General features: G+C 39.8%; 1 protein-coding gene across 1 annotated transcript in view; it reads left to right on the top strand.

The window, feature by feature from the left end:
- GLRA2 (glycine receptor alpha 2) overlaps nucleotides 1-5022 on the top strand; it is a 188106-nt gene extending 183084 nt beyond the window's left edge. The window contains exon 9 of the mRNA XM_007466340.1: nucleotides 4894-5022. Coding sequence (XP_007466402.1) covers nucleotides 4894-5022 — 129 coding nt within the window. The remainder of the gene's footprint in view (nucleotides 1-4893) is intronic.
- The last annotated feature ends 12820 nt before the right edge of the window (nucleotides 5023-17842 follow it).

Here is a 17842-nt window from a genome sequence, read left to right as displayed (position 1 = left end):
CCCGTTGCGGAGCACAGGCTCCGGACGCGCAGGCTCAGCGGCCATGGCTCACGGGCCCAGCCGCTCCGCGGCATGTGGGATCTTCCCGGTCCGGGGCACGAACCCGTGTCCCCTGCATCGGCAGGCGGACTCTCAATCACTGCGCCACCAGGGAAGCCCTGGTTTACTTTATTTCAGTTCTGTTGTTCTACAAATTTCAGTGGGATTCTTCTTCCATAATCTTGAATGGAAGCCATTTGGGGCTTGCTAGGGACAAATTCATAAAAACCAAAGACTTCCAGAGTCTTTGGAATCAGACAATTTGGAGATCTGACAGACCTGATTTGAATTTCAGCTTCAACATTTATTAGCAATATAAGTTCAGGAAGCCACATAACTTCTCTCGGTCTCAATTTCCTCTGAAACCATGTGATCTGTAGGGATGGTTTGGTGATAGGACTGACTGTGGTTTTAAGTGCATGGTATATAATTATAATCAATACATGATATCTATTTATTATTCATATCTACTCCCAAGCCCCCATGATACAGAGGAGAAAACTGAGGCCATAAGAATTGAGAATTTCAGGGCTTCCCTGGTGGCGCAGTGGTCGAGAGTCCGCCTGCCAATGCAGGGGACACGGGTTCGTGCCCTGGTCCAGGAAGATCCCACATGCCGTGTAGTGGCTAGGCCCGTGAGCCATGGCCGCTGAGTCTGTGCGTCCAGAGCCTGTGTTCCACAACGGGAGAGGCCACAACAGTGAGAGGCCCGTGTACCGCAAAAAAAAAAAAAAAAAATTGAGAATTTCTCAAGGCCATCCCTCCTCCCCAAGGCTAGGAAGCCCAAGCAGGGCTACCATTAAGCATCACCCAGCCTTCATTTGCTCAGGGGACTTTTTTGGTGAAAACCTGCTTGTGTTTGGACTCACACTGTTCCCTAAGGAGGGCTGGAGACTCCATAATGTCCTTGCATTGATCGAAGCTCACTGCAAACTTCAGTTCCAACTGGGCCATTTCCTATTCCAGTAGAAGGGCAAAGATTCAATCAAAGAATCTGGGTGAGAAATGGCATGGAAAGAGTTTTCCCCTACCCCAGTTTATAGGAGTCCTTTTATTTCCTCCTTTCTAGGACATAAAAGAAAAATTGGAAATATGGGTCCCACTGAAATCTTTCATTGTATAAACCCTATATTCTTTAATTATACTGAAATTATTTGCTTAAACAATTCAGTACGATGCAATTCTGGTGAGCTTTAGGTTCAGTTTCACATCTAGACAAAGAGTTATTCCAAACACAGGAATGGGTGAATTTTACAATAAGTAAAACTGATGGATAAGATAAGATAAGATGATAAGTCTCCAGTGAATTTCACAGTACCACGGCAGTGCTTCCTACATACAGCAGACAGGGTTTAAGGAGATTTTATCAAAGTGGGATATAGAAATTGCATGTACTGAAACTTCAACTGGATGATTCATTTTCTGTGGGAATTTAATCAGTGAATAACAAAACAGAGTGAGCTAGAAGTATTTACTGCTCAAAGATACTGAAGATAGCAGGTCAGTAGCAATAATTAAGTAATTGGTTTTCTGGCTAATTAGAAGAAATGGAGAATATATGCCTGCAATTCTTTCCTCACTGAGAGGATTACACCGACTGTCCCTGTGACTACACTCAACTAATCTCTGCCTACAGATTGTTCTTTATTTTAGCTTCAGTTTATCCATGACTCAAGCTCATCTCCACTTTGCCCTCATATAGGAATCTTGCCACATTACCATAACGTTTTTATTCTGAACCTGCTATAAAGGCAATTAGTCATTCATTATAACACAAAAATTCAAATTGGTTGCAATTATGTTTTCTGAATCAAGACTATACCCTTTGATGTGGGTAATTTAAGGTTCTATATTTAAAATGCATTGAATGAATCATAATGGTAAATAAGAAGACCCTTAAACTAGCATTCATATCTCCTGCACATGAAAAATTAAATGAATTCTACCTATGACAGATTTATTTTTGTGGTGGAGAATTTTAAAGAATTGATTTAATTAGTTGTAACTATGCTCAGAAGCATAATTTGAAATACTGTTGAATGAATGGTGAAAGTATTTTCAAGCAGAGAGAAACTCTTAAAATTCCCTTTGTTCATTTTTCAACAAATGTTTATTAAGCGCCCACAGTTTGCACGGCAATGTATGACATAATAATAACCTAACCTGCTATCATTCTATTCTGCTTCTGCTAGTTAATTGAATGAGTTAATCTCTTCAGCTGTCCATTCACAGTATGTGAAGAAAGACTACAGAAATTAAATGAGTGAGTCAGTCTGAAAAGAAACATGGATGTGTGTATTTAGATTTCCTTTTGTTTCATGTGCTAAAAACAGGTTACTAGCCAACTACTCTTTCTATTTCTTCAGGGACCCAGGAAATTTAAAAGAATCTTATCTCACTCAGGCAGTGAACTATACACTTATTTGTGACTTTCTAAGTGTTTATAGAGGTGAGAACAGCAATTTGTAAGATTCTACAGATATGGAAAGGAAAAACAGCCCAGTAAATTTATGCAGATAAGGGGAAATGTATTTTGAGGGACTGTTTCCACTTGAAAAGTTATATTAGACTTAATAACATAGACAAGGTTAGAGCTGGACATTAGAGCTGATCTAGGCCACTGGTTTCCAACCTTTTGCATTAGAGTCACTGGATTTTTTTAAAAAAATATGGATTCTCAGCTCTCATTCCCAGAGATTCTGATTCAGTTGGTCTGGAAGAGGCTGGGAGGGGAGGCAAGCATACATATACTTGTACAGGTTCCCTAGCAGCCAAAGCTGAGACCCACAGACCTAGTCCAGACTCAACAGTTTGGCATGAGGTCTCTGAGCCCTTGAAAGAATAAATATCTTGCCTCAGATCAGCACAGCTTATAACCTTTGGAGCCAGGCCTAGAACCCAAATAGCCAAATTCCTAGTCTGGATCTTTTAACTAAACCAAATCACACCATTTCTACTTCTCTCACACACTGGTTAAGATCTAATTACCAGTTAGTAATAGGCAGGAAGAATAAGACTGCTTATAACCCATGTGACTAACAAGTCCCCTCCTCCTGTGTGCTTCCATTCTTGCTAATAAGTCTTCCAACATTCTTGCTAATAAGTCTTCCAACGACACTGTAATGATTAATATATCTGTTTAGTCCACATTTTAAAATATTTCACGTATTTGAAACTTTTGCACCCATAAAATATATCATTCCCATTTTAGACAAAGAAACCAGATTTACTCTTTGAATCTGAGTCCAGTTGAAGTCTTCATTATAGAGCTTATAGAGCTGAGTACGTGGAAGCACTCTAATGTCTGGCTGGGTTTTCTTAGCCAGCTTCCCTATATGAGAATGCCTTTAGGTTGGCCACTTCCACTGGGTTCTGAAAGCTCCATGCAGGTAGGGCTCCTGTCCAACTTCATCAACTGTCTCCCAGCATCTAGCAAAATGCTCGCCATAGACTCAACACTCAACAGCTAATTGCTGAATGAAAAATCCTTATTACATTTTGTTAACAAATGAGACAGAGTATCCTGAACCAACTTGTGCGGGACAATCTCATATACATAAAAGTACTGGGAAGATGGTTTTATAAAGGAGTAGTTTTACAGTTATTTTATTAGAAGAGCTTTGGTCTGATTTTCCTGACCTAAATTTGTCCTTGCTGTACCATTTGGATTACAGTTGGGCTATCTCACATTAATATTATGTTAAAAGTCCTTCATTCAAATGATACAAATGAACTTATTTATAAAACAGAAACAGACTCACAGATTTCAAAAACATACTTACGGTCACCAAAGGGGAAACGTGGCAGGCGGGGAGGATGAATTAGGAGGATGGGATTAACAGATACACACAGTACTACATATAAGATAGAGAACCAACAAGGACCTACTGTAGAGCACAGGAAACTCTACTCAATATCTTGTAATAACCTATAAGGGAAAAGAATCTGAAAAAGAATATAGATATATAGATAATATACGTATAACTGAATCGCTTTGCTGTACACCTGAAACTAACACAATATTGTAAACCAACTATACTCCAATAAAATTTTTAAAAGTCCTTCATTCAGTATATCTTTTATATGTGTGAAGGCACAACTGACATGCAATAAACATCAATGAAATAAAATTAATACCAAATTTTACTGTCTTTTGGAAAAATATAACCAAATTAACTAATATAATATTCTTCTCTAGCAAGATAAAGAGTGCAGTGTCTTTGGTGTTTCAAAGGGGTGGCACAGTATTGTAGAAAACAGTAATCTAGCTGCAGAAGATGATGACTCAATCGATGGCTATTTAGAACTAGATTTTTATTAAGCAGGTCATTTCAATCCCATCTTTTCAACCCAACCACGCACCCAAATTCCATACATTTGTCTCTATGTAGGGTATTTGCTCTTTACCATAAGGTTACAATTTTTCAGTCTTTTATCTAATTCATGTAGAAATAACACAAAAAACCACTGACATCAGCTAAAACGACGTATGTTCATATGGTAGATATGAATAGCCAAAGAATCAACATAAAAAGTTGACACTAGAAAAACTAACCATGGTAGAAATATTCAACTCCAAACACTGAATATTTAATCTCTGCTATATAACTGAGGTGAACTAGAGGGCTGGAGAGGAAAAGTTATACATTTAAGGGGTTAATCTTAGATCTAACACAAACATTAAAGCCAATGTTAATGGAAGGAACTGGGCTATGAATGAGCCACAATACTAGAAGTTCCTGGCTCAGAGCCAGGTACAAGGCAGAGATTCAGTAAATGCTTTGTTGAATGAAAGAATGGGTGAATGAATGAATGAGTGAGTGCATGAATGAATAGTCCTCTTCTTAGATTTAGAGTGTAATTCTGGGATTTGGAGATTTAGCTTTAAAAGAGGCTGCCTTCCCATTGGCCTTCCTCATTTTCAACATCTTTTACTGGATCACATACAAGATCATTCGGCATGAAGATGTCCACAAGAAATAGATGTGCTCTTCAGACCCTGGGACCTTCTTGCCTAACTGTTGTGCTTGTAAATACACAGTGAAATTGTCTTTATATCACTTTGACAGAGGAGAAGACTGGGGGAGGGGGGAGGGAGGATCATGGGGGTGGGTTTCCTGGCACCTACATGAAAAAAGATAAGTTATCCGGGCAATGAAGGAAAATGTCTGCACAAAATTACGGTGTTGCAGAATCACGTGAGCATAATTCCCTTCAGAGTCTTCAGCATTGCTCTTTCAGATGATGCATTAAATAGACATGATATGCAAAGTCAAGTACTTGAGGGCTATTTGTCTTTTGGTTCGGTTTGGTTTGGTTTGGTTGTGACTAATTCTGGTACTGAAAAGACAGCTTAAACACACGCGTGCGCACACACACACAAAAGGAAAATGCTTACCATCTGACCATAGTGACTAGCCTATAGTGAGATGAGGACCAAACTTTTTCAGGAAAATGCTGCCTCGTTTTTAAAACAAGCCTCCTGAGCTACGTTCTTTACAATGTCCGTAATTAGTGCTTCACCTGAGGAATCCTTTTGTGGGTCATAAATAATTTCTACTTATCGAGAAAACAACAACAAAAAATAAATACCAATCACAAAGAACAAGTTTATACTTTACTGTCCATGTAGGTGTGCATTTTAATACTCTTTTTCTTTCCTAGATGTAATTTGGGGATTTGAATTGTGTATTGTGAAATTGATTTGATCGTATGTCCTCTTAAAAATAAATGCCCATTTTCTTTTAGATCCAAGTTAGCACACTACATTTTTTTTCACTTTGGCTATATTTACGTGCAATTAAGTACTCAAGTGTGACTTAGCTGTCGCAGCTTCTCAGCCACAGTATTTATGGAGATGATGTGTCCTGAACGGTGTAGCTCATATTAGCTTGAACTTCCCATTTCTGCTCTCATTGTAGGTGTAACTATTAGTCCTAATGTCAACTGACCCATGATTTCTACTGTCAATCCAAGTGAATATTGTTTGAAATATCCTTAACTAACTTAAAGAATTTTAAAATTGTACTGTGATTTTCATAACCTGTTGCCTTTTTGGTACCAGAGCTACGTGGTTTGAATCCTGGCTACATGTTTTAAGTAAGAAAAAAAAAAAAAAAGACGTATTTTTGCTTACTCAGATAAAAGACAACCTGTAAAAAATATAATGAAAAAATTAAATTTTACATGTGCTGTAAAAGGGGTTATTAAAAATATTTGTTCAATTTCAATAAAGCTAAGTGTGCCACAGAAGCTATGAGTCTTTCCATTTTTGCATTACAATGTAAATAATTTAGATGACAATGGTAACTTGGATTTTTGTTTCTGGTCTTCCTCATAAACTTGAAGCATTTATATAGCTATTATATTTTTGTTGTAATATAAGAGTAGCTTATAGTATCCCCATGAAGAAAGAAAAAAGTACATTATTCTCATTGCAGAAACAGGGAAATGGAGACATGGAAGTATGAGTAGTCATTGCGAGCAGAATCTAATACTGGATACTTCATATGAGATATAGGAAAGTTCCAAGAGCACTGCATAATCGTAAAATACCAAAGTGAAAAGCAATTTAAAAGACCAATCTGTCCACCTATCCATCCTAATCTTGTCAGGAATGGAGTTCCATGATGAAAAACAATTCTGAGAACCCCAGTGAAATAGAGGTAACTCATCTTAGCCCTTGTAGATTTTCCTTAACTAAAGGTATCCTTCATAAAATTTTCAGGAAGACATGGATTCCTAAGTTGATGTTTATACCCTTTTAAACCAATTCAAATATTGAATCATTTCCATAGAGAAGAATATCACAGAATGGCTAAACACATGAATTTTGGAGATAGAAAGACTAGCTCGGCCACCTATCAAGAGGGTTATCTTGGATAAGTTACCTGATTTTTCTGAGTAGCTCCTATTTTCCAGAGTTTTAAGAGGATGAACCGAGAAAAATGCAAGGAAAGCCATGAGCTTGGTGTCTAACATATCATAAATTCTCAATAACTAACAGATAATAATAAAATTATTATTATTATGAATTGCACTACACTAGGCAAGAAGCTACACAATTCCTAGCTTTGGCAAGATTAGTGCCATGCTTTGTGCCTCTTTCCTAAAACACTATTTCTATCTTACTACTCGCTTCTTTCCAAACAAATAAGGCAAAGACTTTGATTGGTCTCAATTCTCTTCCTCTAAAAGTAAGGCTAAAATGCCTCCCAAAGATAGGCCTGACCCCATAAGCGTCCTAGGAAGAGCCCTGATGCTACATATGGTGGGATGGGCAGCACCTTGGGGGAAAATCCTAAGCTAAACGATCATGTCTAATCAAAGTGTATACCGTATAATTTTCGGAGGCAGGGTGTGGTCCCCACATTAGAAAAATTTTTTAATATTCACCTCTAGAGGAGGAGCTTCAAGATGGCGGAAGAGTAAGACGCAGAGTTCACCTTCCTCTCCACAAACACATCAGAACAACATCTACACGTGGAACAGCTCCTACAGAACACGTACTGAACGCTGGCAGAAGACCTCAGACCTCCCAAAAGGCAAGAAACTCCCCACATACCTGGGTAGGGCAAAAGAAAAAAGAATAAACAGAGACAAAAGAATAGGGACGGGATCTGCACCTCTGAGAGGGAGCTGTGAAGGAGGAAAGGTTTCCACACACTAGAAGCACCTTCGCGGGTGGAGACTGCGGGAGGCGGAGCGGGGAGCTTCGGGTCCGCGGGGGAGAGCGCAGCCACAGGGGTGCAGGGGTCAAAGCAGAGAGATTCCCGCACAGAGGATCGAGGCCGACCGGCACTCACCAGCCCGAGAGGCTTGTCTGCTCATCCGCCGGGGCGGGGCGGGGCAGGGCGGGGCGGGCAGGGTGGGCGGGGCTGGGAGCTGAGGCTCGGGCTTCGGTTCTGAGCGAAGGGAGAGGGCTGGGGTTGGCGGCGTGAACACAGCCTGAAAGCAGCTAGTGCGCCACGGCTAGCCAGGAGGGAGTTCGGGAAAAAGTCTGGAGCTGCCAGAGGCAAGAGACTTTTTTCTTCCCTCTTTGTTTCCTGGTGCGCGACGAGAGGGGATTCTGAGCACCGCGTAAACAAGCTCCAGAGACGGGCGGGAGACGCTAAGGCTGCTGCTGCCACCACCAGGAGGCCTGTGTGCGAGCACAGGTCACTCTCCACACCTCCCCTCCCGGGAGCCTGTGCAGCCCGCCACTGCCAGGGTCCCAGGATCCAGGGACAACTTCCAAGGGAGAACGCATGGCGCGCCTCAGGCTGGTGCAACGTCACGCCGGCCTCTGCCGCCGCAAGCTCGCCCCGCATCCGTAACCCTCCCTCCCCCTGGCCTGAGTGAACCAGAGCCCCCGAATCAGCCTCTCCTTCAACCCCCTCCTATCTGGGTGAAGAACAGACGCCCGACGGTGACCTACATGCAGAGGCAGGGCCAAAACCAAAGCAGAACCCCAGGAGCTGTGCGAACAAAGAAGAGAAAGGGAAATATCTCTGTGAAGCCTCAGGAGCAGTGGATTAAATCCCCACAGTCAACTTAGGTACCCCACATCTATGGAATATGTGAATAGAAAACGAACCATCTGAAAACTGAGGCAGTGGACTTTGGGGGATTTGCTGTATGCAACTGACTAGTTTCTGATATTTATGTTTATCTTAGTATAGTTTTTAGCACTTGTTATCATTGGTGGATTTGGTTTATTGGTTGAGTTGCTCTCTTTTTTGTTCCTTTAAAAATTTTTTACATTAATAATTTTTTTTAATTTTAATCACTTAATTTTATTTTATTTTATTTTTCTTTCTTTCTTTTATTCTCCCTTTTCTTCTGAGCCGTGTTACTGACAGGGTCTTGGTGTTCCGGCCGGGTGTCAGGACTGAACCTCTAAGGTAGGAAAGGCGAGTTCAGGACATTGTACCACAGAGACCTCCCGGCCCCATGTAATATCAATCGGCGAGAACTCTCCTACATATCTCTGTCTCAATGCTAAGACCCAAAGGCGGGGCAAATCCAAAGCTGAACCCCGGCAGCTGGGCAAACAAAGAAGAGAAAGGGAAATCTATCCCAGCAGCCTCAGGAGCAGCGGATTAAATCTCCACAATAAACTTGATGTACCCTGCATCTATGGAATACTTGAATAGACAACGAATCATCCCAAATGAGGAGGTGGACTTTGGGAGCAACGATACATATGTTTTTTTCCCCTTTTTCTCTTTTTGTGAGTGTGTATGCATATACTACTGTGTGTGATTTTGTCTGTATAGCTTTGCTTTTACCATTTGTCCTAGGCTTCTGTCCAGGGTTTTTCTGGGGTTTTTTTAATTACTTTAAAAAATTTTTTTCTTAATAATTATTTTTTACTTTTAATAACTTTATTTTATTTTACTTTATTTTATTTTATTTTATCTTCTTCCTGCCTGCCTTCCTTCCTTCCTTTCTTTCCTTCCTTCCTTCCTCCCTTCCTCTCTCCCTCCCTCCCTCCCTCCCTTCCTTCCTTCCTTTCTATTTGTTCTCCCTTTTATTCTGAGCCATGTGGATGAAAGCCTCTTGGTGCTCCAGCCAGGCATCAGGGCTGTGCCTCTGAGGTGGGAGAGCCAAGTTCAGGACACTGGTCCACAAGAAACCTCCCAGCTCCATGTAATATAGAATGGCAAAAATCTCCCAGAGATCTCCATCTCAATGCCAAGACCCAGCTTCACTCAATGACCAGCAAGCTCCAGTGCTGAACACCCTATGCCAAACAACTAGCAAGACAGGAACACAACCCCATCCATTAGCAGAGATGCTGCCTAAAACCATAATAAGGCCACAGACACCCCAAAACACAACACCAGACGTGCATCTGCCCACCAGAAAGACAATATCCAACCTCATCCATCAGAACACAGGCACTAGTCCCCTCCACCAGGAAGCCTACACAACCCACTGAACCAACCTTACTCACTAGATACAGATACCAAAAACAATGGGAAGTACGAACGTGCAGCCTGTGAAAAGGAGACCCCAAACACAGTAAGTTAAGCAAAATGAGAAGACAGAGAAACACACAGCAGATAAAAGAGCAAGGTAAAAACCCACCAGACCTAACAAATGAAGAGGAAATAGGCAGTCTACCTGAAAAAGAATTCAGAATAATGACAGTAAAGATGATTCAAAATCTTGGAAATAGAATAGAGAAAATACAAGAAATGTTTAACAAGGACCTAGAAGAACTAAAGAGCAAACAAACAGTGATGAACAACACAATAAATGAAATTAAAAACTCTCTAGAAGGGATCAATAGCAGAATAACTGAGGCAGAAGAACGGATAAGTGACCTGGAAGATAAAATAGTGGAAATAACTACCGCAGAGCAGAATAAAGAAAAAAGAATGAAAAGAATTGAGGACAGTCTCAGAGACCTCAAGGACAACATTAAACGCACCAACATTCGAATTATAGCGGTCCCAGAAGAAGAAGAGAAAAAGAAAGGGACGGAGAAAATATTTGAAGAGATTATAGTTGAAAACTTCCCTAATATGGGAAAGGAAATAGTTAATCAAGTCCAGGAAGCCCAGAGAGTCCCATACAGGATAAATCCAAGGAGAAATATGCCAAGACACATATTAATCAAACTGTCAAAAATTAAATACAAAGAAAACATATTAAAAGCAGCAAGGGAAAAACAACAAATAACACACAAGGGAATCCCCATAAGGTTAACAGCTGATCTCTCAGCAGAAACTCTACAAGCCAGAAGGGAGTGGCAGGACATATTTAAAGTGATGAAGGAGAAAAACCTACAACCAAAATTACTCTATCCAGCAAGGATCTCATTCAGATTTGATGGAGAAATTGAAACCTTTACAGACAAGCAAAAGCTAAGAGGATTCAGCACCAACAAAACAGCTCTACAGCAAATGCTAAAGGAACTTCACTAGGCAGGAAACACAACAGAAGGAAAAGACCTACAATAGCAAACCCAAAACAATTAAGAAAATGGGAATAGGAACATACATATCGATAATTACCTTAAATGTAAATGGATTAAATGCTCCCACCAAAAGACACAGACTGGCTGAATGGGTACGAAAACAAGACCCGTATGTATATGGTCTGTCTACAAGAGACCCACTTCAGACCTAGGGACACATACAGACTGAAAGTAAGGGGAAGGAAAAAGATATTCCATGCAAATGGAAACCAAAAGAAAGCTGGAGTAGCAATTCTCATATCAGACAAAATAGACTTTAAAACAAAGACTATTACAAGAGACAAACAAGGACACTACATAATGATCAAGGGATCAATCCAAGAAGAAGATATAACAATTGTAAATAGTCATGCACACAACATAGGAACACCTCAATACATAAGGCAAGTACTAACAGCCATAAAAGGGGAAATCGACAGTAACACAATGATGGTAGGGGACTTTAACAACCCACTTTCAGCAATGGACAGATCATCCAAAATGAAAATAAATAAGGAAACACAAGCTTTAAATGATACATTAAACAAGATGGACTTAATTGATATTTATAGGACATTCCATCCCCAAACAACAGAATACACTTTTTTCTCAAGTGCTCATGGAACATTCTCCAGGAGAGATCATATCTTGGGTCACAAGTCAAGCCCTGGTAAATTTAAGAAAATTGAAATCGTATCAAGTATCTTTTCCGACCAAAACGCTATGAGACTAGATATCAATTACAGGAAAAGATCTGTGAAAAATACAAACACATGGAGAGTAAACAATACACTAGTTAATAACAAAGTGATCACTGAAGAAATCAAAGAGGAAATTAAAAAATACCTTGAAACAAATGACAACGAAAACACGACGACCCAAAACCTATGGGATGCAGCAAAAGCAGTTCTAAGAGGGAAGATTATAGCAATACAATCCTACCTTAAGAAACAGGAAACATCTCAAATAAACAACCTAAACTTACACCTAAAGCAATTAGAGAAAGAAGGACAAAACAACCCAAAATTAGCAGAAGGAAAGAAACCATAAAGATCAGATCAGAAATAAATGAAAAAGAAATGAAGGAAGCGATAGCAAAGATCAATAAAACTAAAAGCTGGTTCTTTGAGAAGATAAACAAAATTGATAAACCATTAGCCAGACTCATCAAGAAAAAAAGGGAGAAGACTCAAATGAATAGAATTAGAAATAAAAAAGGAGAAGTAACAACTGACACTGCAGAAATACAAAGGATCATGAGAGATTACTACAGGCAACTCTATGCCAATAAAATGGACAACCTGGAAGAAATGGACAAATTCTTAGAAATGTACAACCCGCCGAGACTGAACCAGGAAGAAATATGAAATATGAAGAGAGCAATCACAAGCAGTGAAATTGAAACTGTGATTAAAAATCTTCCAGCAAACAAAAGCCCAGGACCAGATGGCTTCACAGGTGAATTCTATCAAACATTTAGAGAAGAGCTAACACCTATCCTTCTCAAACTCTTCCAAAATATAGCAGAGGGAGGAACACTCCCCAACTCATTCTACGAGGCCACCATCACCCTGATTCCAAAACCAGACAAGGATGTCACAAAGAAAGAAAACTACAGGCCAATATCACTGATGAACATAGATGCAAAAATCCTCAACAAAATACTAGCAAACAGAATCCAACAGCACATTAAAAGGATCATACACCATGATCAAGTGGGGTTTATCCCAGGAATGCAAGGATTCTTCAATATACGCAAATCAATCAATGTGATACACCATATTAACAAATTGAAGGAGAAAAACCATATGATTATCTCAATGGATGCAGAGAAAGCTTTTGACAAAATTCAATCCCGATTTATGATAAAAACCCTGCAGAAAGTAGGCATAGAGGGAACTTTCCTCAACATAATAAAGGCCATACATGACAAACCCACAGCCAACATCGTACTCAGTAGTGAAAAACTGCAACCATTTCCACTAAGATCAGGAACAAGACAAGGTTGCCCAGTCTCACCACTATTATTCAACATAGTTTTGGAAGTTTTAGCCACAGCAATCAGAGAAGAAAAAGAAATAAAAGGAATCCAAATCAGAAAGAAGAAGTAAAGCTGTCACTGTTTGCAGATGACATGACACTATACATAGAGAATCCTAAAGATGACACCAGAAAACTACTAGAGCTAATCAATGAATTTGGTCAAGTAGCAGGATACAAAACTAACGCACTGAAATCTCTAGCATTCCTATACACTAATGATGAAAAATCCTGAAGTTAAATTAGGAAAACACTCCCATTTACCATTGCAACAAAAAAGAATAAAATATCTAGGAATAAACCTGCCTAAGGAGACAAAAGACTTGTATGCAGAAAACTATAAGACACTGATGAAAGAAATTAAAGATGATACAAATAGTCGGAGAGATATACCATGTTCTTGGATTGGAAGAATCAACATTGTGAAAATGACTCTACTACCCAAAGCAATCTACAGATTCAATGCAATCCCTATCAAACTACCACTGGCATTTTTCACAGAACTAGAGCAAAAAATTTCACAATTTGTATGGAAACACAAAAGACCCCGAATAGCCAAAGCAATCTTGAGAATGAAAAATGGAGCTGGAGGAATCAGGCTCCCTGACTTCAGACTATACTACAAAGCTACAGTAATCAAGACAGTATGTTACTGGCACAAAAACAGAAATATAGATCAATGGAACAGGATAGAAAGCCCAGAGATAAACCCACACACATATGGTCACCTTATCTTTGATAAAGGAGGCAGGAATGTACAGTGGAGAAAAGACAGCCTCTTCAGTAAGTGGTGCTGGGAAAACCAAACAGGTACATGTAAAAGTATGAGATTAGATCACTCCCTAACACCATACACAAAAATAAACTCAAAATGGATTAAAGACCTAAATGTAAGGCCAGACACTATCAAACTCTTAGAGGAAAACATAGGCAGAACACTCAATGACATAAATCACAGCAATATCCTTTTTGACCCACCTCCGAGAGAAATGCAAATAAAAACAAAAATAAACAAATGGGACCTAATGAAACTTAAAAGCTTTTGCAAAGCAAAGGAAACCATAAACAAGACCAAAAGACAACCCTCAGAATGGGAGAAAATATTTGCAAACGAATCATCGGACAAAGGATTAATCTCCAAAATTTACAAGCAGCTCATGCAGCTCAATATCAAAAAAACAAACAACCCAATCCAAAAATGGGCAGAAGACCTAAGCAGACATTTCTCCACAGAAGATATACAGATTGCCAACAGACACATGAAACAATGCTCAACATCATTAATCATTAGAGAAATGGAAATCAAAACTACAATGAGATATCATCTCACACCAGTCAGAATGGCCATCATCAAAAAATCTAGAAACAATAAATGCTGGAGAGGGTGTGGAGAAAAGGGAACCCTCCTGCACTGTTGGTGGGAGTGTAAATTGATACAGCCACTATGGAGAACAGTATGGAGGTTCCTTAAAAAACTAAAAATAGAACTACCATATAACCCAGCAATCCCACTACTGGGCGTATACCCTGAGAAAACCATAATTCAAAAAGAGTCATGTGGGGCTTCCCTGGTGGCGCAGTGGTTGCGAGTCCGCCTGCCGATGCAGGGGACACGGGTTCGCGCCCCGGTCCGGGAGGATCCCACATGCCGCGGAGCGGCTGGGCCCGTGAGCCATGGCCGCTGGGCCTGCGCGTCCGGAGCCTGTGCTCCGCAACGGGAGAGGCCACAACAGTGAGAGGCCCGCGTACTGCAAAAAAAAAAAAAAAAAAAAAAAAAAAAAAGAGTCATGTATCACAATATTCATTGCAGCTCTATTTACAATAGCCCGGACACTGAAGCAACCTAAGTGTCCATTAACAGATGAATCGATAAAGAAGATGTGGCACTTATATATAATGGAATATTACTCAGCCATAAAAAAAAACGAAATTCAGTTATTTGTAGTGACGTGGATGGACCTAGAGTCTGTCATACAGAGTGCAGTAAGTCAGAAAGAGAAAAACAAATACCGTATCCTAACACATATATATGGAATCTAAGAAAAAAAATTGGTCATGAAGAACCTAGGGCCAAGATGGGAATAAAGACACAGACCTACTAGAGAATGGACTTGAGGATATGGGGAGGGGGAAGAGTAAGCTGGGACAAAGTGAGAGAGTGGCATGGACATATATACACTACCAAACGTAAGGTAGATAGCTAGTGGGAAGCAGCCGCATAGCACAGGGAGATCAGCTCGGTGCTTAGTGACCACCTAGAGGGGTGGGATAGGGAGGTTGGGAGGGAGATGCAAGAGGGAAGAGATATGGGAACATATGTATATGTAAAACTGATTCACTTTGTTATAAAGCAGAAAGTAACACACTATTGTAAAGCAATTATACTCCAATAAAGATGTTAAATATATATATATTCACCTGTAAACGTATCTGCCAGCCACTCAAGTAGGTAAAGGCATCCTGGATGGCAAGAGGGATTCTTGACTTTTCTGTAATTCTAGTCCACATTCAGTGGAAAGAACTCTTGAATTGGGGTTATATAAATAAAATCTCAGGGAAAAGATTTTGAGCAACACATACTCTGGCAAAATAGATAATTCCTCTGTAATGTTATTGGAGATTTTATTGAGGACGTTTTTCTTTGAGAAAAGTATTTGAAAGAAAATAGTTCAAGAGTAAAATCATGGCTCTGACAAAGAGAACTTACTACCAGTTTTCATTAGATTGGAAGCTTCTGGAAGAAAATGGTTATGGTTCCATGGGTTTTCTGCACTGCCTGCCAAAGCTCAGATGCTCAATGAATATTATTACTATCACTAGGGGAAAAGTTGGTGAAGGTGGCTATGCTGTGCCTATTGACAAAGTTACGTAAGTTTTTCCCAGCCAAGCAATGACAAGAAGTAACCAACTACTGCTACCATTTTTCAGATTATGGATTACTGGGGGATTTGTTTTTTAAACACTTTTCAATTCCTACCAGTTGGTTTTAAGAACAGATTGAGATGACTTAAGGCTTAAGACTCTTTATGGCATTCTCAGACACCTTGGTCCAAAACAGATGCTACAAACCAGACTGGCTGTAGATTTTTAAAATTCCTCCCAAACATTAGCATTAAGCTCCTCATCTATGCCACTGAAGAGAACTGCCAAATTCTGAAAGCAGATTTTCCAATAAAGATTAAATGAGTACCATTTTACATTTTGCTTACTCCATTAACATCAAATAAGTAGGTTCTAACCAAAACACAGCATAAAATTCCATATCATATGATTCACAGCTCTGGAAAAGAGAGAAAAGCCTCTTCAGAATATTTTTTAAGATTTTTGCATCTCCTAGTTTAAGCCTGAAGCCGATTTGTCAAATGAATGTAAACCATATATCTGCCAAATAGCCTTTTTTAATGTTTTAACCTCTGCTTTAAACTTCTTATTTTCACCAATTTGCGTTTGCTTTTCTTCTTCTTTTTTCTTCAGTATAGATTGAATGATTCAAGTAATGCATACTCTTCATAGATCACGAATTAGAAGAATTAAAAATAATACCACAACTTCATATTCATATAGTGCTTTCAACATATCAACATGTTTTGATGTCTACAACAGCAACAGCATTCAATTCTAATAATTGTCCAAGGTGGCCAATCACAAAGAGTCAATAGATAAACAGACGCTCCATGAATGAGACATCTCACCCAAGCCACCTATCATATTAGAGGTTGAACATCTGGCATAATTTGCTTCCTAACTCCTCAGACTATATCCTTTCACTATATCCACACTGTCTAGGAAAATAAAAGCCTGGAAAGTAAAAAGTCATGGTACCACTGACCCACCCTCATGGATGACAAAATAAATTGGTAAAGGACAGCGTACAATAGAATATTTCTTTTGAAGCAAGAGAGGTAGCTCAAATGGTGCATATACTATTAAGAACATCCTCACTGACAGTAAATATCGTGTGTTACTGAATGGCCCAAAAGATACTGGAGTTGAATAAAAGACCAATGGAATTCATTTTAGAAGGTGTTTATTTCCATTTTTGAAGGAGGGGAAATGAGCTTCTCATTGTCACACATGTCCCCACATAAGAAAAGATGGAATATTCCTATGTTGGTGCAAATGCATCTCAAAAATAACAAGTAATATAGTTTCCCCCAAGCTGAGGGTAGTGTGTATTAGATGTTTTTAGACCACAAGTCAGCATTTAGAAAGTACATTATTACTTTGGCATAAATGATTCATAAATAGGTGAATGTGTCTTCAAAGAGAAGAGCAAAGCTCTGGGGTGGTCTTTGTGAAGTGTGTGCCATGCCAGCCTTTTTCTGGGAGGCCCTAGGGTTGGTCATGGAGTGGACAGCTCGGTCAGTCCTCACGCACACTGAAGCCTCATCAGAAGCTCCAGGTCCTCAAAAATGATAGAATCAAGAGCTAGGAGACCCTTCATATGCAAGGATTAGAACTAACCAAGGCTTCATCACCTCAATGTATAATCACTTCTTAAGCTATCCCTGCTTTCTGAGGAGAAAGATTTAGGGACAGGGTATTGAGAAAGGCAGAAGAGATACAAGGAAGCCAGTAGCGAGAAAGCTCCTTTCAAGGCATAAATCAGATCATGTCACTCTGCTTTAAATCTCCAGTGGCCTCCCATCTTACTCAGAGAATAAGCCAGAACCTTCACTGTGGCCACATGATCTGACCTTCCCTCCCTCCACCCCACAACCCTCTCCCACCCATCCCCACTCCCTCCAGGCATACTGCCCAGTGCTTAAGCATGCCAACCACACTTCTACCTCAGAGCCTTTGCACGTGCTATTTCTT

Source organism: Lipotes vexillifer, unplaced genomic scaffold (genome assembly GCF_000442215.2).
Source record: "Lipotes vexillifer unplaced genomic scaffold, Lipotes_vexillifer_v1.1 scaffold169, whole genome shotgun sequence".
Taxonomy (NCBI): domain Eukaryota; kingdom Metazoa; phylum Chordata; class Mammalia; order Artiodactyla; family Lipotidae; genus Lipotes; species Lipotes vexillifer.
Note: the sequence above shows the minus strand (reverse complement) of the source record. Positions and strands in the feature narration are given on the sequence as shown.